Source organism: Macaca mulatta, chromosome 14 (assembly GCF_049350105.2).
Source record: "Macaca mulatta isolate MMU2019108-1 chromosome 14, T2T-MMU8v2.0, whole genome shotgun sequence".
NCBI lineage: Eukaryota > Metazoa > Chordata > Mammalia > Primates > Cercopithecidae > Macaca > Macaca mulatta.
In genome coordinates this window covers 10,819,776-10,846,444 of record NC_133419.1, presented here as the reverse complement: position 1 = coordinate 10,846,444, position 26,669 = coordinate 10,819,776, and the positions used below count along the sequence as shown (strand labels likewise).

General features: G+C 44.6%; 1 protein-coding gene across 4 annotated transcripts in view; it reads right to left on the bottom strand.

Annotated features, from left to right (window-relative positions):
- Positions 1 to 3,400: 3,400 nt before the first annotated feature.
- Positions 3,401 to 26,669, bottom strand: part of PLAAT3 (phospholipase A and acyltransferase 3) — a 33,404-nt gene continuing 10,135 nt past the window's right edge. Inside the window, exons 3-6 of one of the 4 annotated variants that reach the window (XM_077961489.1) lie at positions 24,509 to 24,601; positions 21,021 to 21,123; positions 17,674 to 17,942; positions 3,715 to 3,984 (exon numbers count right to left, since the gene is read on the bottom strand). In XM_077961489.1, coding sequence (XP_077817615.1) covers positions 3,883 to 3,984; positions 17,674 to 17,942; positions 21,021 to 21,123; positions 24,509 to 24,511 — 477 coding nt within the window. In that variant the 5' untranslated portion in view covers positions 24,512 to 24,601 and the 3' untranslated portion in view covers positions 3,715 to 3,882. 4 annotated transcript variants of the gene reach the window in all.

Below are 26,669 nucleotides of genomic sequence, written 5' to 3'. Positions count from 1 at the left end.
TTTAATTGGTGGTGGGATCATAAAGGCTCTGCCCTCATGAATGGATTAACCCATTCGTGGATTAATGAGTTAACGAATTAGTGGTTTATCACAGGAATGGTACTGGTGGTTTTATAAAAAGAGGAAGAGAGACCTGAGCTAGCAGACTCAGCCTCCTCACTATGTGATGCCCTGTGCTGCCTCCAGACTCTAGAGAGTCTCCACCAACAAGAAGGCCCTCACCAGATGCACCCCCTTAACCTTGGACTTTTCAGCCTCCAGAATTGTAAGAAGTCAAGTCATTTCTTATTAATTACCCACTTTCGGGTATTCTCTTTTAAACAACAGATGATGAATTCCTCTTTGCCATCAGTCAAAAATTTCATTATTTTGAGGTTTATTAAATGCAAGCAAGTTACATATTTCTAGTGAATTAAAACTTTTATCAGAACCTTTTTGTCCTCTGTCTACTAATAACTTGCTTTAAAGCCTATATTTTCTGATATCAACACAACTACACCAGCTTTTAGTTAGTACGCCAGTTCTTTGTATTTACGTAGCATACCATTTTTATCTTCTAATTTTTAAATTATATGATTTATTAAAGTTGATTTAGAAGTCTTATTTCAAATCTCAAGTTCAAATTTCAGATTTTTTTTTTTTTAGATGGAATCTTGCTCTTGTTGCCCAGGCTGGAGTGCAGAGGCACCATCTCAGCTCACTGCAACCTCCGCCTCCTGGGTTCAAGCGATTCTCCTGCCTGAGCCTCCCGAGTAGCTGGGATTACAGGTGTGTGCCATCATGCCTGGCTAATTTTGCATTTTTAGTAGAGATAGGATTTCTCCATGTTGGTCAGGCTGGTCTCAAACTCCTGAACTCAGGTGATCTGCCTGCCTCGGCCTCCCAAAGTGCTGGGACTACAAGCGTGAGCCACAGTGCCTGGCAATTTCAGATATTATTAAAGATGTTTGGTAAGTTTTTTGGCACACAGAAAGTACCGGAAAATCTAGTATAGTCCAATAACTACCCACCTACCATGTACCCACTGCCGCAATTAAAAACTTACTACTTTGCCACATTTGCTTTATCTGCATTTTTTTTTAATTAGGGCATGTGTTTGCATAAGCCTAATGCCATTATCACACTTAATAAAGTAAATAACTCCTTAATATTCTTTAATATCCAGTCTCTAAAATTTTCCAATTATCCCAGATAGCTCTTATAGTTTTCACATTTACTTGTTTTGCATGTAACATTTCTATCTAGGGCAGCTTTCACATACCCCCGATTTTTCTCCTGGATAACTTTTTAACACATCAGACCAGTTGTCACGCAAAATGTCTCTCATTTCCATTTCAGTCTTTGTGTGTGTGTGTGTGTGTGTGTATGTGTGTGTGTATACATATATGTAAATATATATTTTAGGCAGTCTCGCTATGTTGCACAAGCTGTTCTCTAACTCCTAGACTCAAGGGATCTTCCTGCCTCAGCCTCCCAACTAGCTGGGATTACAGGCAGACACCATCGTACTGATTTTATTTATATTTTATCTGTGTTTTTATATTTTGAATGTATCAGCTGTAAATTGTATTCCCTAGATTTGTTTTTAATCCAGTGTAATGTTCGCCTTTTACTTTGCAAATTTAGTCCACTTAGGATTACCTATATATTTGGAATTAGTTCCTCATTCTATTTTTTTATTTCTATACATGTCATCTGTTTTATGTAATTTTTTTCTCATTTATTGTGTGGTTTGGTTTTGGGTTTTTTGGTTTGGTTTGGTTTGGTTTTGGGTTTTTTGGTTTGGTTTGGTTTTGGGTTTTTTGGTTTGGTTTGGTTTTGGGTTTTTTGGTTTGGTTTGGTTTGGTTTGGTTTGGGTTTGGGTTTGGGTTTTTTGGTTTGGTTTGGTTTTGGGTTTTTTGGTTTGGTTTGGTTTGGTTTGGCTTTGGGTTTTTTGGTTTGGTTTGGTTTTGGGTTTTTTGGTTTGGTTTGGTTTGGTTTGATTTGGTTTGGTTTGGTTTTGGGTTTTTTAGTTTGGTTTGGTTTGGTTTTGTTGTTGTTTTTAATTGAACCAGGTGCTTTTGTTTCGCCTTTTTGTGTTTGTTTTTCTCATTCCTTTTTCCCCCATACTTAATTTGGAGGTTTACATTCTTTTTTTTTTTTTTTTTTTTTTTTTTGAGACGGAGTCTTGCTCTGTCACCCAGGCTGGAGTGCAGTGGCCAGATCTCAGCTCACTGCAAGCTCCTCCTCTCGGGTTCACGCCATTCTCCTGCCTCAGCCTCCCGAGTAGCTGGGACTACAGGCACCCGCCACTTCGCCCGGCTAGTTTTTTGTATTTTTTAGTAGAGACGGGGTTTCACCGTATTAGCCAGGATGGTCTCGATCTCCTGACCTCATGATCCGCCCGTCTCGGCCTCCCAAAGTGCTGGGATTACAGGCTTGAGCCACCGCGCCCGGCCGGAGGTTTACATTCTATGTGTCCTCCTCACCTTGTACCATGTGAGACAGGGAGCTTCCAAAGACCTACTGCTTATTGACCTGTGTCCCTTAAGTTTGGGGAGCCTCTTTAGATGTAGCACTTAGCTACATCTAAAGAGCTGGGACAAAAAAAAAGGAGACTGTACTGAAAGAAAATGATTCTTCTACCAACACTAGGACATAAATGGGCAGGTGTTTACCCTACACCAGATGTGGAAGGAGCTGGCATGGAGCCCTTTGTAAATCCTGCCCAGGCCTCCAACAGACAGAACTGTCCGCAGACAACCTGGAGATGAAGGAAACATTCACAAGCAAGTAGGGAAATATCACCCTGTGGAAGGACGGACCGTCGGCCCCAGGGGTGTACGTCTGAGGAATACTCGAAAAAAAGCACTTCAGAAAAATGGTCACTTTGAACACCTGACAAGCCCAGCGAGCAACAGCTGCAAGACCTCAAATGACCATCCACACAACATAGCACCCTCTCCCAGCCTGACCCGTAAGGGCTCAGCAGCAGGGATGTCAGCCATGAGCCCAGCCAAATCCCTAACCCACTAAGCTCTCAAGCAACATTTGCACCATGTGACCCACCATCAGGCATAGGTGATACGTCTAGTGGAGATCACCTGACCCAAAGATAGCCAATGGGAAAGTTGAGTTAGCCGGCGAACTGAGCCTATCAGATTATCTCCTGGGGGTGGCGCTGGGAGCGTGGACCCGCAGACAGACCGCAGGGAAAGAATCTGAGCAGATGTGGGAGGAGAAGAGCAGGCAGGAATGTGGGTCAGAGACTTGGGGATCATGGCAAGCAGACGCAATGAGGAAGCAGGAGTGCCAAGGAGATGGAAGCAACAAGGCGGAGGGAAGACGTGTAGAGCAGAGGAAAATAATGGAAATTTTAGTAAGATTGGCAAGCACCTATACTAAATTTCCTGATAGCCAAGGACTTTTTTTTTTCAACTCGGCTGAGCATCTACAGACTCCAGCTGCTGATTCTCAGAGGCCATCCCAGATCTAGTTCCAGGCCAAGAGTCCCAGCTGTCTGCTGGTTTCTATTCTTGTGTATTACGTCTGTCTGTCTCCCTTCCGCCTCACATGTCTTCTGACGACCAGAAACGCCCTCTAGTTGAGATAACTGGAGCTGGACCCTGCTTGCTGCAATGCAAAGAACACAGCATGCAAAAAGAAAGTGAAAGAAAACCCTGACCGGGAAGAGAGCCCGGTTGTTCCCTGAACAGAATTCACACCAGGCAGTTCTTGCTGCATTTCCCCCAATAAAATCCTCCCTCGTTGTACTTTATTTTATTCTGTGAAAATAAGCCTTATTATAAATCACAATGAAATCCACAAACCAAACCCCAAACTCTAGCAAAACAAGATCCCCTCGATGTATAAAGTCATCGCTGACAGGACAGTCTTTTTCAGTTATTGCTTTTGTCGCTTGTTTCTTGAGAACATGACTCCAATAAGGCCCATGGCTGCCAAGCCCATTCCTGCAACGCTTGCAGCGATGACGACATCTCTGACCTGCAACAAAGAGGAGGGTGGGTCAGACTCTGCCTCAGGATTCAGAGTACAGGCTGCATATTCAGCAGGAACATTCAGCTCGGGGTACCTCACATGCCCCTTGGCCTCCCTGGCCAAACTAAGGAGTCAACAAACATTGGTAGGGAAGAGGGGAGGAGAGAGCTGGATGGGGAAAGAATTCGTGACTAGAGCCAGCTGGACTGAAATTTACATGGAACCAAAGATGGAAAACTGGATTCACCATGTGGGTATTTGAAGCATATAAATCCTCAGAGCGTGGCTGTGGAAAGGACAGGGAGCTGATGCAAGGATGGTCAAGATCTTGGCTGGCCAATGGGGAGCTCTAGAAGCAAAGGTGGAGTCAGGGAGGAATTGTTATTGAGTAGCAGTAGCCTATGACCTCCATAAGAGCAAGGAACTCCGCTGTCTTGTTCATCGCTGTATCCCCAGTGCTTGGTCCTGCCAGGCATGGAGGATGGAGGTACTCTTCACATGTTCTTAAATAAATGACTCAACTATACATAGTAGTGATGTTATACTTAGAATTATTAGGATATCTGACTTGTTTGTAGTAGAAAAAAAGGGTTTCAAAAGTAAAAGTAAATTCCTGGGTAAAAATTGAATATATGTCCAATTTTACTGCCTCCTGAAACTCAACTAAAAGTAAACTAAGGCATTTGTTTAAGGCATAATTCCACAAGAATTCAGAAAACACTAAATCCTAAGGCAGCAGTGGAAAAAACTGAGGATAAACCCTAATTATACAAAAGAATACTCCAAAAGGATCACATATTAAACCCACGTGCCTCTGGAAGTGGGAAAGAATGAAAGAGAGCTTTAGCTGGTCCCTGAACCTCCTCCCTGACCCCCAACAGAAGTCTGAAAGTTTATTCTCTGCAGAGGGTACAACAGAAGGCTTTGGGGCCCAGAAACCTAGAAGCACATGTGAGAATGTGGGTATCACACCACAAACAAGAGACTGAGACTGTAAAGATGCTAAATGTGAGACTCCCAGACCTCCTACCCCTCTCTGTTCCCAGAACTTTACCCTCCACGCAAGAGTCCAGGAGACTTTTCTGGGGAATCTGGCCCAAATGTAAATAACTGGGAATTCCCAAACAGCCCACCCAGATCATCCTGCAGTGAAACTCAAAGTCAGCAAGCCACTGCCCCTTGCCCACCTCCACTCACTCAGAGCTCCATCCAGTAGCAAACCCCCACTTTTTTTTTTTGACAAACTGAAAACTGTTCAGCAAACAGTATGAAAGAGGTGAGATGCTCAGCTGGGTACAGTGGCTCACGCCTGTAATCCCAGCACTTTGGGAGGCTGAGACAGGTGGATCACTTGAGGCCAGGAGTTCCAGACAAACCCAGCCAACGTGGTAAAACCCCGTCTCTACAAAAAATACAAAAATTAGCCAGGCCTGGTGGGCATGTGCCTATAGTCCCAGGTACTCAGGAGGCTGAGGCAGGAAAATCACTTGAACCCGGGAAGTGGAATTTGCAGTGAGCGAAGATCGCACCATTGGACTCTATCCTGAGCAACACAGCAAGAAAGAGGTGAGATACTCTGTTTATATAAATCATAATGAAGTTATCTCAACAACATAATGATTTTACAGTATACATTAGAGGCCAGTATATATAGAGGGTAAGAGAATAATAACAAAGAAAACACAGGGAGAAAGAATTAGCCTCTCTTTCCTAACCTATGAAGTTGAATAATAAATCTTGGTCAAAATTATTTTCTGATAGTAAGATAGTGAGTATTATTGTGTATAAAACTGAAAAACCGAAACTATAAATATAAGAAAGGTGGCTTTACACAAGTACCATTTGACAGAAATGTTATTTGTAATTTCTCATGGAAAAAAAGAACTGTTTAAGATGTTTTAAGGATTCTAAAATAAAAAGAACCAATACATATTTAGCTTAACAAATTTAAGAGGAGAAATTGTATTTAGATGTAATTTTAAAACCTAGGGCACACAACATTTAACCAACAGACCTTGTTTTTAGGATATAATTTGTTAACTATTTTAGTTTACACTAAGTAATATGAATTGGTTTTCTTTGAATTCAACTGAACATGATGGTTGCAAGTGCACTTTTTTTTTTTTTTTTTTGAGACTGAGTTTTGCTCTTGTTTCCCAGGCTGGAGTGCAGTGGCACAATCTCGGCTCACAGCAATCTCCACCTTCCAGTTTCCAGCGATTCTCCTGTCTCGGCCTCCCAAGTAGCTGGGATTACAGGTGCCCGCCACCACACCTGGCTAATTTTTGTATTTTTAGTACAGACGGGGTTTTACCATGTTGGCCAGACTGCTCTCGAACTCCTGACCTTGTGATTCACCCGCCTCGGTCTCCCAAAGTGCTGGGATTACAGGCGTGAGCCACCACGCCCCGCCCGGCAAGCACACCTTTAATCATGAGCATACAACCAACATACCAAACATCTAAAGAAGGCCTCTAAAATTGAAGACAAAAACAAATAGCAATCTGGAGAAACGGAAACCATATCTAGAAAAGAAAACATCCTTTTAAAAACCATCATTAGATTGCTTCTCGGCCTTTTGGCTAAGATCGAGTGTAAAACTTATCACTGGAGAATAAGACAGCATATTGCATCCAATAAATAAGAACATGGTACTATAAAAAATAATGGAATATTGAGAAAATAAAAATGGTTCATAGAAAATAAAAATATGACAGAAATAACAAACTCAATAGAAAGGTTGAGTTAAGGAAATCTCTCAAAAGGAATAGCAAAAAAATAAAGAAATAGAAACCAAAGTAAAAAACAACAACAACAAAACAATCTGGCCGGGTGCAGTGGCTCACGCCTGTAATCCCAGCACTTTGGGAGGCCAAGGCAGGCGGATTGCTTGAGCTCAGGAGTTCGAGACCAGCCTGGTCAACATAGTGAAACCCCATCTCTACAAAAAATACAAGAAATTAGCCAGGCATGGTGGTGGGCACCTGTAATCCCAGCTACTTGGGAGACTGAGGCAGGAGAATCACTAGAGCCCAGAAGGCAGAGGTTGCAGTGTGAGATGGTGCTGCTGCACTCCAGCCCAGACAACAGAGCAAGACTCAGTCTCAAAAGAAAAAAGAAAAAAAAAAGAAAAAAAGAAATAGTGCTCTGAGTCCCATCTTAATGGATAAAAGTAGACCTACACAAAGGCACATTACTATGAAATTTTAGAAGATTGTGTAAAGATATTACAACATTTAGAGCAGGGAGAAAAACAGGAAATGGAGAAAAGATCAGGAATCAGGATGGCTTCAGACTTCTCAAAAGCAATTCTGGAAGCAAGAAGACAATGGAGCAATGCCTCCAAAACTCTGAAGTGAAACCATTTCCAACCTGGAATTCTATACCCAGACGAAGTATCAAATCGAGTGAGAGGGTAAAATGACAAGTAATTCAGACATACACGGTCTCAAAGAATTGACCTCCCATGCATCCTTTTACAGAAAGCTGCTGAAAATGGTTCCCCCAAAACAGGGGAGCAAATGGAAAAAGCAGAAGATGTGAGCTAGAGAAAATGGGCCTTCTAGTACTAGAGACACTGCATGGGAATCTCCCCAGAATGACAGTGAAGGGAGATCCCAGGATAACAGCTTAGTACCAGGTATAAAGAATAACTGGTAGGCAGAATAATAAGCCCCAAAAGGTGTCCATGTCCTGATTTCAGGAATCTATGAATGTATCATGCTACATGGCAAGTGAGAATTAAGGTTACAGATGGAATTAAGGCTGCTAATCAATTTACCTCAAAATAGGGAAATTACCAGCCTGGCGCAGTGGCTCACGCCTGTAATCCCAGCACTTTGGGAGGCCGAGGAAGGTGGATCACGAGGTTAGGAGTTCAAGACCAGCCTGGCCAATACGGTGAAACCCCATCTCTACTAAAAATACAAAAATTAGCCAGGCGTGGTGGCGGGTGTGTGTAATCCCAGCTACTCAGGAGGCTGAGGTAGGAGAATCGCTTGAACCCAGGAGGCAGAGGTTGCGGTGAGCCGAGATCATGCCACTGCACTCCAGCCTGGGCTACAGAGCAAGACTCTGTCTCAAAAAAATAAAAACAAAAGAAAAGAGGAAATTATCCTAGATTATTCAGGTGGGCCCAATATAATTACAAAGTTCCTTAAAATGTAGAAGACAGACTGAAGAGTCAGTGTCACAGTGATGCAATATAAGACTCAACCAGCCATTGCTCTAGCTTTGAAGATAGATGGGGACTATACACCAAGGAATGCCAGTAAGCTCTAGAAGTTGGAAAAGGCAAGAAAATTGATTCTCTCCTACAGACACCAGAAAAGAATGTCAATGCTTTGATTTTAGCCCAGTGAAACTCATTTTAACTCATTTTAGACTTCTGGCCCACAGAACTGTTGCTATTAAATTGTGGAGTCTTAAGCCACTAACTTTGTAGTAATTTGTTACAGCAGCAATAGGAAAATAATGCACTTATCAATCCAGATTGGAGCATTGTGACTTCAGAGCCCAGCATGTTGAGGACTGCCATAACCATCATCCTCTCCCACTGTGCTGTGTTTCTAACCTAAAGCAACTTCCGGAGGATATGGTCTACCTAAATAAGAGAAAGAGCAAAGAAACAGAAAACTAAGAGATCACAGAATCAGAGAACGCAATCCAAGAGAAGGAAAGGAAATCCCAAGGATGACAGCAAAGGGGAGTCCAGGATGACAGCCATGCAATTGGCCAAGGAGCAACCAGCACAGAGGGAAGAAGGGCCATCCCTGGGATAGATGTGTCCAAGCAAAATAAACAAAACCTGGTAGATTACTTGATGTGATTTCCCTCGTGGAGAACTGTACCGAGAGCTAATTGGATCGTGTGGGAAGAATTGACAATAGATACAAAGAAAACTCAGCAATGAAAGGAAGTAGTAATTATCATCAAGAAGAAAGAACTCCCTCCACCTCCCTCCCCAAACAGAAAGGAAACTATCACAATATACCACAACACTGGGCTGTGAGTTTTGCTATCATGAGTTCTGGCTGCTGACAGATCAGTTCTGGGCACCTTGGGTTAATTACACTGCTGTGTTTCCTGAGGTTAACGACAGCTATGTGTTTCCTGACATCAAACACATTTATGGCCCAGATAAGCCTCAGTAGCATCAAGATACATATATATTTTTAACCCTGAAGATCTCCAACTCTTCTCAACATTGGTCACATATAAGTTTTAACAGATGGCCAGGCACAGCCATGCTTCTAATCCCAGCACTTTGGGAGGCCGAGGCATGCGGATGATGAGGTCAGGAGTTCAAGACCAGCCTGATCAACATGGTGAAACCTCGTCTCTACTAAACATACAAAAATCAGCTGGGTGTGGTGGCAGGCACCTGTAATCCCAGCTACTCAGGAGGCTGAGGCAGGAGAATAGCTTGAACCCGGGAGACAGTGGTTGCAGTGAGCCGAGATTATGCCACTGCACTCCAGCCTGGGCAACAGACAGAGTGAGACTCCATCTCAAAAAAAATAAATAAATAAAGTAGTTTTAACAGACAGAATTCATGATGACCAGATGACCAAAGTTTGGATGGAGCTACCAACCTAAGGTTTGACTGCTGATAAATCTTTAAATGTTCCTCTAAAAGATAATTAGGCATGGTTTTGTGGCAGCCATGGTTCTGTTGGGTTAACTTGCTAGGGAGCCTGCATAAAATCACTTGTATCCAGCATTTTCCTGGCTAAACTCTGTGTCAGGGTAGGAGAAATAGTTTGCAGATAACGGAGGAGGAATAATATGTCCCTAGTTCTTTATAGAACCTCATGGTGTGAAAACAAATGCTGATGCAACTGGTTCATACAAAAGATACTTTGTCAAGGAAAACAACAATAACCTCATTGTTTGTAGTCATGCTTTGTCAATAGTCAAAGAGTATGATTAAACGCAAGACTGTTGGAAGCTAGTAGTCCTAATAGCGCAAACTTTCTGGGAAAACCTGTCTCTCCAAGAGTCAGTGCTACCTTCAGATGCCATTGATCATTTTCGTGCTGCAGACTGAAAGTCCAGCTGCTGTGTTATTACTACAGGATTTGTGATCATGAAAATGGGCTACCTGGTGTGTGTCACGGGTCTTAAATCAGGATATTGTGAAAGAGAAAAGCTGTCTCTCATTAGAAATAGGAAGAAGACTAGTTGTTTTTTTTTTTTTTTTTTAAGTGGGCAAACAAATTCTACCAGACTACAGACATTTATACATTTATATTACAAAGCTCTTCTGAGTTAAGCCCTGATTTAGGGAAATCTGAATCATTTCTAGAAAAAAGAAAGTGCTAATGTGCTGCTTTCACTTTCAACAACGTTATAGGGTGGATTAAAGAAGAAGTGGCGACTGTAGTGTTATTCTGAAAGCAATGGAATTTAGACTGTTCGAGGTCACGATATAAGAATGGTTATGAAATAGTTGTATATTTTCCAACAGTGAACAAGTATACAAAAAATAATAAATAAATCATTTTAAAAGAAATAAAATATTTGTATAGGAATTCAGTTTCATTTACAGTAATTTCAAAATAATACCCCACAATTTATCCAGATTTATGTTATATATATATATATATATATATGTATGTTATATATATATATATATATATATGTATATATGGCCACCAGACACATCTTCAATTTCTTTTTACCTTAATATTTTCTCTCACTCAGACTAGACTTCATTGTGAGTATAGCTTCTGGTTGCTTTTTTTTTTTTTTTAAGTACTATTCAGTATGAAAGCTTCTTTACAAGATCCTACTAAAATATAACTTTTTTGAAACCTAAATATTTTTAGGTAGGTGGAAAGTAAGAGAATCTTTTTTAAGAATATTCTTAGGCATATAAAGCATAACTTACATTTTAGTTTAAATTCATTGTTTCCCTTTCTTCTCGGGAAATTTGATTGATCATAAATATTCTTTTGAAGGAAAATCTAGTCTGCTTCAAAGAGCTCAGCACGAATAAACATAATGACTGATCAGATTCTTTAAAACAAAAATATCCTTGGCCGGGCGCAGTGGCTCACGCCTGTAATCCCAGCACTTTGGGAGGCTGAGACGGGCGGATCACGAGGTCAGGAGATCAAGACCATCCTGGCTAACACCGTGAAACCCCGTCTATACTGAAAATAGAAAAAAATTAGCCGGGCGTGGTGGCAGGCACCTGTAGTCCCAGCTTCTAGGGAGGCTGAGGCAGGAGAATGGCGTGAACCCAGGAGGCGGCAGAGCTTGCAGTGAGCGGAGATTGCACCACTGCACTCCAGCCTGGGCGACAGAGCAAGACTCCGTCTCAAAAAAAATATATATATATCCTCACGAGTTAAATGAAAAGGAAAGTCACTGCACTGACAATGCTTACAAAGAAAAATACTGGTGGACATTTTCCCGTTTGTACTAAATCTATCATCTCTAGCAAGATGGGGCATGCATCAAAGTTCTTTTTTTTGTTTTGTTTTGTTTTGGGGGGGACGGAGTTTTGCTCTTGTTGCCCACCTGGAATGCAATGGCGTGATCTCGGCTCGCTGCAACCTCCACCTCCTGGGTTCAAGTGATTCTCCTGCCTCAGCCTCCCGAGTAGCTGGTACTACGGGTGCACACCACCACGCCCAGCTCATTTTTGTATTTTTAGTAGAAACGGGGTTTCACCATGTTGGCCAGGATGGTCTCGATCTCTTGACCTCGTAATCCACCCGCCTCGGCCTCTCAAAGTCTTGGGATTACAGGCGTGAGCCACTGTGCCCGGCCAGAAGTTCTATGTTAATTTGACTCGCAGCATGTGTCAGTGATCATTACTCACCTAAGTCACTAGTTCTCAACTGGAGACAGTTTTTCCCTATGGGGGGAATTTGGCAACATCTACAGACATTTTTGGTTCTTACATCTGGCTATGGGATGCTGCTGGTATCTAGTGTGTAGAGGCCAGGGATGCTGCTAAACATCCTACAGTGCACAGGACAGGACACGACAATGAAGAATTATCTGGCCCATAATGTCACTAGTGCTGAGGCTGAGAAACCCCCATTCTAGACCAAGAAATGAAAGAGGAAATCTTTAGAAGCAGTAGAGATGGCACCTCTGTTTGTGTTGTAGAATATTCTGGGTTCATTTTCTGTGATGGGATCACGTAGAATTGTTCATGGTGTTTCATTGTTGGTTATCATTGTTTTGCCTCTTTCAAGTGAATGGGTAGATGGGTAGGGCCAAAGTCACAGGAAGAAAAGTGTGATGTGTTCAATTTGTATTGTTTCATTTTGCAAGGGTTAAATTATTGTTAACAAAAAGAATAATGGTATAAAACATTTCTTATTTTACTATCTCAAGATTTGGAATTTTATTTAATTACTCTAAATAGCATTTGTGGCCAGGCACAGTGGCTCACACCTATAATTCTAGCACTTTGGGAGGCTGAGGCAGGAGGGCTGCTAGAGCTCAGGAGTTTAAGACCAGCCCAGACAACAAAGTGAGACCCTGTCTCTACAAAAAATACAAAAATCGGGCCGGGCACGGTGGCTCAAGCCTGTAATCCCAGCACTTTGGGAGGCCGAGACGGGTGGATCACGAGGTCAGGAGATCAAGACCTTCCTGGCTAACACGGTGAAACCCCGTCTCTACTAAAAAATACAAAAAAAAAAAACTAGCCGGGCGAGGTGGCGGGCGTCTGTAGTCCCAGCTACTCAGGAGGCTGAGGCAGGAGAATGGCGTAAACCCAGGAGGCGGAGCTTGCAGTGAGCTGAGATCCGGCCACTGCACTCCAGCCTGGGCCACAGAGCGAGACTCCGTCTCAAAAAAAAAAAAAAAAAAAAAAAAAACAAAAATCAGCCGGGCATGGTGATGTGCACCCGTAGTCCTAGCTACTTGGTGTGTGTGCGTGTGTGTGTATGTGTGTGTGTGTGTGTTTGAGACAGAGTCTCGCTCTGTTGCCCAGGCTAGAGTGCAGTGGTGCAATCTTGGCTCACCGCAACCTCCACCTCCAGAGTTCAAGCAATTCTCCTGCATCAACCTCCTGAGTAATTGGGACTACAGGTGCCCGCAATCACGCCCAGCTAATTTTTGTATTTTTAGTAGAGACAGGGTTTCACCATGTTGGCCAGGATGGTCTCAAACTCCTGGCCTCAAATGATCTGCCCACCTCAGGCTCACAAAGTGCTGGAATTACAGGCGTGAGCCACTGCACCTGGCCTAGTCCTAGCTACTTGGGAAGCTGAGGTGGGAGGATCACTTGAGCCTGGGAGGTTGAGGCAGTAGTGAGCTGAGGTTGTGGCACTGCACTCCAGCCTGGGTAACAGAGGAAGACCCTTCTCTAAAAAAATTTAAATTAAAAATAGCATTTGTTCCTAATGACAATGTAGTTTACTAATTATGTAACAATTTTGTGTTGACAAAAAAATGTCTACTTATATAAACTTGTGGACCTCTTTTTTTTCTTTTGAGATGGAATCTTGCTCTGTTGTGCAGTGGCGCAATCTCAGTCCACTGCAACCTCTGCCTCCCCAGTTCAAGCGATTCTCCTGCCTTAGCCTCCGTAGTAGCTGGGATTACAGGTGCCCGCCATCGCGGCCAGCTAATTTTTGTATTTTTAGTAGAGATGAGGTTTCACCATCTTGGCCACTGTGGTCTTGAACTCCTGACCTTAGGTGATCTACCCGCCTCGGCCTCCCGAAGTGCTGGGATTACAAGCGTGAGCCACTACGCCTGGTCAGACCCATTGTTTATTCTATTAACAACTGCTGAAAGAATAACTAAATGAGATGATTAGGATATATTTTGTAAACCTACCAAATATGCTTAATGTAGCACTCTGAATTTCAAAAAGCATCTTATTGATTCCCAGGGTTGTCTTGTACTCTGTATTTGGAGTTTCTTGCTGCATAGGAGCATGAGTTTTACCATGAGTAAGTAAAAACCTCATAATGCAAGATTACCAATGATGAAACTCAATTTTTTTATCATGTTTCCCTTTCTTATGCTAATATTGTCACTGCTACTTCAAAAAAAAAAAAAAAAAACTTCTATTATACCTAAATTTGTCAATAAATGTTCACTTTCAAATTTAAAAGATACATAAATGGGCCAGGCACAGTGGCTCACACCTGTAATCTCAGCACTTTGGGAGGCGGAAACAGGCAGATCACTTGAGGTCAGGAATTCCAGACCAGCCTGGCCAATATGGGGAATCCCCACCAGCCTGGCCAATATGGGGAAACCCCATCTCTAATAAAAATACAAAAATTACCCAGGTGTGGTGGCCCATGCCTGTAGTCCCAGCCGCTCTGGAGGCTGAGACAGGAGAACCACGTGAACCCAGAAGGTGGAGGCTACAGTGAGCCAACATCGCACCACTGTGCTCTAGCCTGGGCGACAAAATGAGACTCTGTCTTAATAAATAAATAAAAAGGTACATAAATGGAAAACAAGAGAGAGAAGATAAGAAAATCAGCGGAGCAGTCTAGGGGGTCCAACAGTCTAATAATAGGAATGCCAGAGAACACAAAACGGAAAATTTCCCAGAACTAAAGAAACTGAGTTTCCAAATTGACAGGAGTCATTGAGTACCTGGCACAATACTGAAAATAGACCTGTGCAAGGTAATAAAATTTCAGAACACTGAGGATGAAGAGAAGATTCTATACGGTTCTGAAAAGAAATAATCGATCACATACAAAGGATCAAAAATCAGAACAGCTTCAGACTTCTCTACCACAGTGGCAAAAACTAGATGACAATAAACCAATGCCTTTAAAATTCTGAAAAAAAATACTGTTTCTAACCTAAAATTCCATACCCAGCCTTAATCAAATGTGAGGATAAAATGAAGATATTTTCAGGCATGCGAGATCTTGTTTTGTTTGTTTTTTGTTTCTTGGTTTTTGTTTTGTTTTGTTTAGACCAAGTCTCACTCTGTCACCCAGGCTGGAGTACAGTGGCGTGATCTCAGCTCAGCTCACTGCAACAACCTCTGCCTCCTGGGTTCAAGCAATTCTTGTGCCTCAGCCTCTCGAGTAGCTGGGATTACAGGCACATGCCCCCATGCCTGCCTAGGGATCTTTTTCAAATGTACCATTTCTCAGTAAACTATTAGGGGAAGTAGTCTACCAAAACAAGGGCATAAACCAAAAAAGAGAAAGATGTGAACTACAGAGGATAAAAGCATTAATACAGCAGGGAACCAGAAGGAATTTCTAGGATGCTAGTAAAAGAGATACCAAGATGACAGCCATGCCTCATCAAGTGTGACTCCAGAGACAAATGTGGCCGGGCACAGTGGCTTATGTCTATAATCCTAGCACTTTGGGAGGCTGAGGCATTAGGATCATTTGAGCTCAGGAGTTCAAGACCAGCCTTGGCAACAGAGTGAGACCTCGTCTCTGTTTTTTTTGAGACTGGGTCTCGCTCTGTTGCCCAGGCTGGAGTGCAATGGTGCGATCTTGGCTCACTGCAACCTCTGCCTCCCGGGTTCAAGTGATTATCTTGCCTCAGTCTCCCGAGTAGCTGGGATTACAGATACTCACCACCACGCCTGGCCAATTTTTTTTTTTTTTTTTTTTTTTTTTTGAGACGGAGTCTCGCTCCATTGCCCAGACTGGAGTGCAGTGGTGCCATCTCGGCTCACTACAAGCTCCACCTCCTGGGTTCACGCCATTCTTCTGCCTCAGCCTCCCAAGTAGCTGGGACCACAGGTACCCACCACCATGTCTGGCTACGTTTTTGTATTTTTAGTAGAGACAGGGTTTCACCATGTTAGCCAGGATGGTCGTGATCTCCTGACCTCATGATCCGCCCACCTTGGCCTCCCAAAGTGCTGGGATTACAGGCGTGAGCCACCACGCCCGGCCTTTGTATTTTTAGTGGAGACGGGGTTTCACCATGTTGGCCAGGCTGGTCTCAAACTCCTGACCACAAGTGGTCTGCCTGCTTCAGTCTCCCAAAGTGCTGGGATTACAGGCGTGAGCCACTGTGACCAGCCTAAAATAAAATTGTTTTAAGAAAAGAAAAACAAGAGACAAATGTTTTGAAGACTGTTATCCCCAAGAGATAGATGTGGTAAGTGCCACTATCCCCTGGTCTCCTGCTTTCATTGCATCACCTTTTGAAACCTGCCAATATTTGGGCACTAACGAACTTCTCATGGCCCTGCCCACTGATTCCCCAGAAGAAAGCTCTTATCAACTCTCGGGGAAGTTGAAGCCAGACCATGACCGACAGACTGCAGTCTTCACAAACATTGGCAATACTGCCCTTTCTTTACCTAGTTAGCTATGTACCACCTACTCAATTTCTAAGTTGATCACCTTTAACATTCACATATAACTAGTTGTTGAACATTAATAACCCAGCTGATTGAAAAAAAGGTAAGAGGATACCCGTTTAAAGGTAACAAATATCTCACTGTAGACAGGTATAGGAGCTGCCTAACAAACTTGAGGGTTGGTGTAGTAAGCACAGCTGGTTATCAGCAGTGTGAAGAGAGTAAGAGTGATTCCTACAGGTGGTGTTGGTCAATGTCTTCCCATTCAAGTCGCTGTGGACCACAGAGGCCAGTGGACCAGGCACTGGATGAACCAAGCAAAAAAAAAAAAAAAGAGGATAATTATGACTATTTTTACTACTACAATGTATTCAGTGAATTTTTTGAGTCAGCACTGTGCTGAGAATAAACATGCTCTTATTTAATTCACATGGTAATCCTCCAAGATGAGTATTATCATTCGTACTTTACCAAAGTGTAGGGAGCTGGACTAACTCTCCTGAGGTCAGACAGCCGGCAAAAGGCAGAGACCAGGTCCAGCCCACGTTGGCCTGACTCCAGGAGCCCATGCTCTTAACCACCACACTGACCAGGAAAGAAGAAATTGGATCTCAAAAATAATAATAATAAAAGTGAACAGCCTGATGGATCTTAACCTAATCATTCACTGAAAAAAACACATGTCCTTTTGTATCAACAGCCATGTAAGAACCTTCCCAATGTTCTTTTCACCTATGCAAAAAAAAAAAAAAAAAAAAGATGGAAGTGGCTGCAAGAGAGGGGGAAGAAGTGCAAGAAAATGGGAGGAGAAAACGAGATTGAAAGGAGAGGAATGACAAAAATAAAATCAAGTAAATGAACAAAACTGCATCCCCTAGTGTCTCCCAGATTCACCCTTAGGGTTCAGCCAAGCTGAAGACAGTGCTGTTTAGAAGCATGATCCGGCTATGCCACACAGACCTGGGCTTCAAATCCCAGCTCTGCGAATTATCTGCACAGGAAAAGACAGGTACCAGGTCTGGAGACTCAACAAAGATTTTTTTGATGAAACGAATGGCTGTAGACAAGTTACTTAAGCTCAGTTTCCCAATCTGTAAGGTAGTGGGTCCTAAAACCTGCCTTTAGGGCTGGGAGGGCCATCTCAGGGACACGTGGCTAGGGAGGGCTTGGTAACAGGAATGAATATCATGTCTGTGACTCCCTTCCTTGGCCACTCACCCCCGGCCCCGACTACACTGATCTGCCAACTTGCCTCTTTCCCCACCCTTGTCCCCACTCCAACTGTGACATCCTTAAGGGCAGTAATTCTGTCTCTGCTACTTTGTCTTGTTCATGCTTCCATAGCCATGCCCAGCCTCCGTCAGCTGAGGGAATGGTCTTGTTCCTGGGAAAGGCCACATGGGCGGAGGACGCACCTGGTCACTGCGGGCGACTCCATAGCGCAGCTCGTTCACAAAGTGCTCGCAGTTCTCGCTGGTCAGCTTGTAGAGCACCTCCTGCCCCACCAGCTCCTCCGCCCGCTGGATGATTTTGCTATAGGGCAGCGGTGAGTACTTGTCATCATGTTTGTTGTTGACCTGGTACTTGTCACTCCCGGCCACATCATACAGCAATTCCTTCTTCACGATGGCCTTGTCAGTCAGGGCAGACATGACACTGGCTGCACCCGCTCCTGCAACCTCACCTGCAGATCCACAAAGAGGAAACGGATTGGTTCTGGGAAGGGCCACAGAGGCTCAGAGCTGGCCCCCAGCAGGGTATCTGCCTTTGGCTCCATCCACGTAGGATAAGCAACATGTGGAAGGGTCAGATGCGTGGCTGTGGGCCTTGGGGGAAGGTGTGTGCCCATAATCCCAGCTACTCAGGAGGCTGAGGCAAGAGAATCGCTTGAACCCGGGAGGTGTAGGTTGCAGTGAGTCCAGATTGCACCACTGCACTCCAGCCTAGGCGACAGAGCGAGACTCTGTCTCAAAAAAAAAAAAAGATAAAAATAAAACATTCCAGAAGGCCAGGCATGGTGGCTCACACCTGTAATCCCAGCACTTTGGGAGGCTAAGGCGGGCAGATCACTTAAGGTCAGGAGTTTGAGATCAGCCTGGCCAACATGGTGAAATACCATCTCTACTAAAAATACAAAACTTAGCTGGGCGTGGTGGCACACACCTGTAATCCCAGCTACTCCAGAGGCTGAGGCAGGAGACTCGCTTAAACCCAGGAGGCAGAGGTTGCAGTGAGCCAAGATCATGCCACTGCACTCCAGCCTGGGCCACAGAGCAAGACTCCGCCTCAGAAAAAAAAAAAAAAAAAAGAGGGTCTATAACAGTTCTGTTCATAGCAGTCAAAACCTGCAATGAGTCTGATGTCAGAAAAATGGATGCTAAATTGTGGCATATTCATATAACGGAAAATACACAGCAGTGAAAAAGATCTCCTGCTACTCACAGCAGCATGGATGACTCACATGGGCATGATGTTTGCTAAAAGAAGCCAGACACAAAAGAGTGTAGGCCGTGTGATACCTCTTCCATGAAGTTCTAGAACAGGCAAACCTCATCTACGGCAGGAAAAGCTAGAATGATGGTTGCCTGGGCGAGGGGTGCAGAGGGGATATTGTAGAAGCACGAGAGAACCTTTCAGGGTAAGTGGCACAGTGGGAATGTTCTAGTTGTTGATCTGGGACATTGTTACATAGATGGATTTTTTTTTTTTTAAATTCACTGACTGTATACTTTACTATGCTTGTACATTTTACAATATTTATGTTATACCCCAGTTTAAGTTAAAGGCTTAAGAGAAGGGTGAGGAGTTCTCACGAGAGTTCTCCAAGTTAAGTATTCATATCCTCAGTTTGCAAAAAAGGAAACCAAGGCTGAAGAATGGAAACTGGATTCATAACCAGTCTCTCTGCCAAACACCCGCACTCTTCCCAGGAGCTTTACGCTTAAGAGTTGAGTGTGTTGCGGCCGGGCGCGGTGGCTCACGCCTGGAATCCCAGCACTTTGGGAGGCCAAGGTGGGTAGATCACAAGGTCAGGAGATCGAGACCATCCTGCCTAACACAGTGAAACCCCATCTCTACTAAAAATACAAAAAATTAGTCCGGTGTGGTGCCAGGCACCTGTGGTCCCAGCTACTCAGGAGGCTGAGGCAGGAGAATGGTGTGAACCCGGGAGGCAGAGCTTGCAGTGAGCTGAGATCACGCCACTGCACTCCAGCCTGGGCAACAGAGTGAGACTCTGTCAAAAAAAAATTTTTGTTTGAGTGTGTTGCATACAAAGTCACAGCATAAAAAAAATCAAAGCAGAGCTTCCTCCTCAGATACCACCTCGGTCCCTCTAAAGCAGCGGTCCCCAACCTTTTTAGCATCAGGGGCAGGTTTCGTGGAAGACAATTTTTCCATAGGCAGGGGGGAGGGATGGTTTGGGGATGATTCAAGCACATGACGTTTATTGTGCACTTTATTTCTATTATTATTACATTGTAATATATAACGAAATAATCATACAACTCACCATAATGCAGAATCAGTAGGAGCCCTGAGCTTGTTTTCCTGCAACTAGACAGTCCCTTCTGGGGTGATGTGTGACAGTGACAGATCATCAGGCATTAGATTCTCATAAGGAGTGATATGGTTTGGCTCTGTATCCCCACCCAAATCTCATGTTGAACTGTAATCCCCACATGTCAGGGGAGGGACTATGTGGGAGGTGATTGAATCATGAGCAAGATTTCCCTCATGTTGTTCTCATGATAATGAGCGAGATTTCCCTCATGTTGTTCTCATGATAATGAGTGAGTTCTCACAAGATCTGATGGTTTAAAAGTGTGGCACTTCGGATGCGGTGGCTCATGCCTGTCATCCCAGCACTTTGGGAGACTGAGGCAGGTGGATCTCCTGAGGTCCAGAGTTCAAGACCAGCCTGACCAATATGATGAAAATCCATCTCTACTAAAAATAGAAAAATTAGTCGGATGTGGTGGCAGGTGCTTGTAATCCCAGCTACTCGGGAGGCTGAGACAGGAGAATCACTTGAACCCGGGAGGTGGAGTTTGCAGTGAGCCGAGATTGTGCCATTGCACTCCAGCCTGGGCAACAAGAGTGAAACTCTGTCTAAAAAAAAAAAAAAGTGTGGTACTCCCCTGCCTCCCGACACCGTGTAAGACCTGCCTTGCTTCCCCTTCACCTTCTGCCATAATGGTAAGTTTCCCAAGGCCTCCCCAACCATGCAGAATTGTGAGTCAATTAAACCTCCTTTCTTTATAAATTACCCAGTCTCAGGTAGTTCTTTATAGCAGTATGAAAACAGATAAATACAAGGAGTGTGCAACCTAGATCCCTTGCGTGTGCAGTTCATAGTAGGGTTCATGATCCTATGGGAATCTAATGCCGCTGCTGATCTGACAGGAGGCGGAGCTCAGGCGGTAATGCAAGCGATGGGGAGCAGCTGTAAATACAGATGAGTTTCGCTCACTTGCCCGCCACTCACCTCCTGCTCTGCAGCTCAGTTCCTAACCAGTACCAGTCCGGGGCCTGGAGGTTGGGGACCCCTGCTCTAAAGAACCCCCTGAGGTCCCAAGGAGCAGCCCTTGAAAACCAGTGCCCCACACCAAACTGCCCCACATCAAACTTCTTGTAACACTTAGAGACAGCTGCCAGTTGGGAAGCAAGAAGAATGTTGGGGTCACTTGTTACCCACAGTTCCCCATTCCCTCTCTTCCCAGTCCCTGGGGCCCATCACAGTGGAGGTCCTGTGTGTTCTTACTTGGAGGGGCCAGGTGAACCACATATCCATCGCCAACATAGATGGCCCAGTGTCTGTAGAAAGGGCGAAAAATCTCAATCAGGTCTCCAGGCTTAGGCTCCGGCTGCAAAACCAAGAACAGGGCTATTAGAGGCAGCATGAGATCATGGAACCCGGGCAGGGCTCATTGAGGAAGGTGCAGCTGAGTACTCCCCAGCTATCAGCTCAGCAGAACGTATGTCCTGAGCCCTGCTCTGCCAGGTCCAATGTCAGTCCAACTTCACAAGCTTGTGACCCAGACCTGCAGGCACCATGGGCCTGCCCTCTGTCAATACAAATTGCCAAGTGCAAACCTAAAAGGTTTCTTCATGAGCTGGAGTCTCTGCCTTATTACTTCTAGGAATATTATTTATTGAACTCTTACTCTAAGCCAAGCACTCCACTCCGTGTTTTACAAGATGGCTCAATAAATCCACACAACCATCCAATGATGAACCCCATTTTATGGATGAGGAAAATCAAGGCCTAGAAATGCAAAAGAATTTGTGCAAAGACACATGGCTCATGAGTGACTTGGCCAGGACTGAACGCCCAGCTGGCTGATTCCCAGCCCAGTTTGACCATTCGGGAAACACTACCAGTTATGTGACTAGAGCTGCCCACCTGGGGTCCATGCCAGAGGCTGAGGGATCTGGAGGGCAACCCACAGACACTCCCCAACACCTGGCCTGGGCCTAATGGAGAATTGGTGTCAGTCTCCGGCAGTAATGTCCCCGGGCTGCTCAGCCTGATGCTAAGGTGTGTGCGTGCACATTAAACGAGTATGTGTGTGAGGATAGATGTGTGAGTGTGAGACTGCGTGTGAGTGTGAGTGTGCATATGTGAGAAGGGGAAGGTAGGGAGGGTGCGGTAAATGCTCTCACCCTGTTAGGGGAGCATGGAGCAGAGTTTGAGAAAACTTCAGAGAGGTTCAAGATCGCATCCATTCAACATTATCCACGTCCCAGCATCAGACCCTGCACTAAGTGCTGGGGGAGGGGGAGTTCCGATTCTCACCAGAATCGGGGTAACGACCTTCTCTGGTCCAGGCCAACCTTTAAACTCTTCTAATGAACCAGGCGCGGTGGCTCACGCCTGTAATCCCAGCACTTTGGGAGACCGAGGCAGGCAGATCACAAGGTCAGGAGATCGAGACCATCCTGGCTAACACAGTGAAACCCCGTCTCTACTAAAAATACAAAAACAATTAGCCAGGCGTTGTGTCGGGCAACTGTAGTCCCAGCTACTCAGAAGGCTGAGACAGGAGAATGGCGTGAACCCGGGAGGCGGAGCTTGCAGTGAGCCGAGATAGTGCCACTGCACTCCAGCCTGGGTGACAGAGCGAGACTCCGTCTCAAAATAAAAAATAAAAAATAAAACCCTTTGATAAGCAAAGAAATCAACCTTTTAGAACACCTAGAGACAGAGCCCATCAGAGGCTGGTTCTGTCCCCTCATCCTTTGCTGGAGTCTTCAGCCACTGTCAGAGCTAAACTGCCCTCAGCACAGTGAAGATATGGGGTAGGGGCTCTGGCTTGCTTGCACACAGGGGTAGATCCATAGGGCTCTGCCCGTATCTCACCACCAAGCTCGGTGGGCCTACCAGAGACATTCCATCAAGGATGAAGGATGGGGAGGACTCATCCTTGGATGACCTCCCCTGGGCACAGATGTTGAGCAGTGGGTAATAGCCAATCACAACTCTACCATGCCTATGAAGGAGGGTCAAGGGCCAGTTTGCTTATTATTTCACAGAAACATTAAAACTACAAATGGGTAGCATGTGTGGCAAGAAATTTTACAGATAAATCATGTTCTTTTGTTGCAGTAAATATAATTTCTTTTCCAAAATAGAAGGCACCCAGTTCTTACTGAGAACCTATTTCAGAACAATGGACAATGGTCACGATTTATGAATCCCATTGTTTTCCAGGGGGGAAAAAAAGAGTATTAATTGTTTGGTCAGAGTTTGGGGATTCAAGAATCCCCGAAAAGAAATTTAAACAGGAATCTCCCCAAACAGAAAAGGACATGAAGACTGGGTGGGTTCCCATCCCCGAGGGAGCCTGCAGGTTGGAAAAGGAGATGGTGTAGACATCAGTAAGACCATGTTGAGTAATGAGCAGCCGGTGGTGCGCAGCGCCAAAGAGCTCACCTGCCCCATACTAGTACTAATGAGAGGAGCCCTCACATAGAACATGCCGCCTTTTTTTTTTTTTTTCCTTTTTGAAACAGGATCTCACTCTGTTGCTCAGGCTGGGGTGCAGTGGCATGATCATGGCTCACTGCAGCCTCAACCTCCCCAGGCTCAGGTCATCTTCCCACCTCAGCCTCCCAAATAGTTGGGAGCACAGGTGCACACCACCATGCCTGGCTAATTTTTACATATTTTTAGTAGAGATAGGGTTTTGCCTTGCTGCCCAGGCTGGTCTCAAACTCCTGGGCTCAAGGGATCCTCCCACCTCGGCCTCCCAAAGTGCTGGGATTACAGGCGTGTGCCATCACACCCGGCCTCATGCTGCATATTTTAAAACAGAAGTTATTACAATGACAAAAAATAATTTAAAATATTATAATGGTTCAGGCAAAAAAAGTATTCCGTTATCCACAAAGGAAGAGCAAAAAAGTCATACCCAAAAAGTCACATGCTGTATGATTCCATCTATATGTCATTCCAGAACAGGCATAACTATTGCACAGAAAAGTGATCCATGATTCTCACAGGGGTTGAGGAGAGGGACTGACTAGCAAGAGGCATGAGGGAATTTCAGGGGTAAAATTTCTATACTCTTCTACATCTTTGTTTTTGTTTGTTTGTTTGTTTTTTGTTTTGTTTGAGACAGTCACGCTCTGTCACCCAGGCTGGAGTGCAGTGGCGCGATCTCAGCTCACTGCAACCTCTGCCTCCCGGGTTCAAGCGATTCTCCTGCCTCAGCCTTCCAAGTAGCTGGGACTACAGGCATGCACCACCATGCCTGGCTAATTTTTTGTATTTTTAGTACAGACGGGGTTTTACCATGTTGGCCAGGCTGGTCTTGAATTCCCAGCCTCAGGTGATCCACCCGCCTCAGCCTCCCAAAGTTCTGGGATTACAGGCGTGAGCCACCACGCCCAGCCTACTCCTCTACATCCTGATTGTGGCAACCATTCTGCAATTACAAGTGTTCATTAAGACTCACAGAAGTAAACACTGAAAGGGTAAATTATAACTTAATTTTTTTAAGAAAGTAAATTTTAAAAATAAATAAAAATTAAACAAAAAAATTTTTTTTTTTTTTTTTTTTGAGACAGAGTCTCGCTCTTTTGCCCAGGCTGGAGTGCAGTGGTGCGATCTCGGCTCACTGCAAGCTCCACCTCCCAGGTTCATGCCATTCCTCTGCCTCAGCCCCCGGAGTAGCTGGGACTACAGGCACCCGCCACCATGCCCGGCTAATTTTGTTTTTGTATTTTTAGTAGAGACGGGGGTTTTACCATGTTAGCCAGGATGGTCTCGAACTCCTGACCTCATGATCTGCCCGCCTCGGCCTCCCAAAGTGCTGGGATTACAGACGTGAACCAACGCGCCTGACCAAAGTAAAACAAAAAAAATTAAATAATTTTAAAATATGTATTTACAGTTTGGAAGGAAAAAAGCTGTAATTTTTTTTTTTTTTTTTTTTTTTGACACTCAGCCAAGTTACCTATTCTTTGTAAGGGCAAGAGAGACATATTCCCACATTCAACACATAATTATGCTCAAGCTCAACACATAATTTCACTCAAGACAACTTCTTTTTGAAAATGAAGTAAAAGACAGTGGGCCCACCTATGGAGCCCTACACACTAGTTAATGTTCACTTGGCAACTTGGATATTTTTAATAGACATGGCTGAGTGGGAAAATGGGGATGAGCTCTGTAACACAATGCCACTTATATAAATTAAAGATACACAGCCAGGCACAATGGCTTCCACCTGTAATCCCAGCACTTTGGGAGGCCAAGGCAGGTGGATCACCTGAGGTCAGGAGTTCAAGATCAGCCTGGCCAACATGATGAAGCCCTGCCTCCACCAAAAATACAAAAATTAGCCAGATGTGGTGGCGTGCGTGCACCAGTAATCCCAGCTATTCGAGAGGCTGAGGCTGGAGAACCTCTTGAACCCAGGAGGTGGGGGTTGCAGCAAGCAGAGATCGCACCATCGCACTCCAGCCTGGGCAACAGAGTGAAACTCTGTCTCGAACAAAAGGGGACCAGGCACAGTGGCTCATGCCTGTAATCCCAGCCCTTTGGGAGGCCGAGGCAGGCAGATCACTTGAAATCAGAAGTTTGAGACCAGCCTGGCCAATATGGTGAAACTCCCTGTCTCTACTAAAAATACAAAAATTAGCCAGGCATGGTGGTGCACACCTGTAATCCCAGCTACGTGGGAGGCTGAGGCAGGAGAGTCACTTGAACCCAGGGGGCAGAGGTTGCAGTGAGCCGAGATCATGCCATTGCCCTCCAGCCTGGGTGACAGAGACTCTGTCTCAAAAAAAAAAAAGAATGATGATTAAAGGGAACAAATAAATAAACACACAAGAGAGGGAGGTCTTGTAGGGACCAGCAAGGACAGGGTGCTATGAACTGAGGATATGAATAATTCACTTCTACCACTAAGATCCACCTAGAAAAGCAAGTACTTATCATTATACACATCACCCATCTCAGCTGAATCAAAACTAAGAATCTAAAAACTCATGTTCTAAATTTAGAAATATAAAAACTGCAGTTCATGGGCCAAATTTGGACTTCTGCCTGTTTTCATATGGCCCACCTACAAGCTAAGAATGGTTCGTACATTTTTTTTTTTTTTAATGCTTGGGGGAAAAGTCAAAGGAGGAATAGTATTTAGTGACACATGAAAATTATACGAAGATCTAAAATGTTTACTATCATGGCCAGGCGCAGTGGCTCACGCCTGTAATCCCAGCACTTTGGGAGGCCAAGGCAGGCAGATCACTTGAGGTCAGGAGTTTGAGATCAGCCTGGCCAACGTGGTGAAACCCTATGAAAAATATAAAAATTAGCCACGAGTGGTGGTGGGTACCTGTAGTCCCAACTACTCAGGAGGCTGAGGCAGGGAGAATCGCTTGAACCCAGAGGCGGAAGGTTGCAGTGAGCTGAGATCGCGCCATTGCACTCCAGCCTGGGCGACAGAGCAACACTCTATCTCAAAAAATAAATAAAATAAAATAAAATAATACAATGTTTACTATCTGCCCCTTTACAGGAAAAGTTTGCCAATCCCTATTGTAAGAGAACCTACAGTGATTCCAGGAATGCCACTGCACTGCGTCGTCAGGTAGTTCTCTGCTCCAGGATCAAGCTCAGGGCCAGCAGAGTGCCCGGGAAGAGAACTGCCTCCTCCACGGCAAAGTTCAGGGGAACCCCAGCCCACACAGTGACCAAGGCTCTCCCATACAGCTCACGAAGCGACTGGCAGAGCTGAGACTCTGCACCCACGGGATTTCAGAACAAAAAGCCTTTATCTCTGCACAAAAGCAGTGTCACCAAGAGCTGCATAGCAACCATTTTCCTTAGCAAGCAAACTGAGGAGCAATTTCTGGTCTCTGAAATTCATATTGAAAAAAACAACGTGGATGCCAGGCTTAA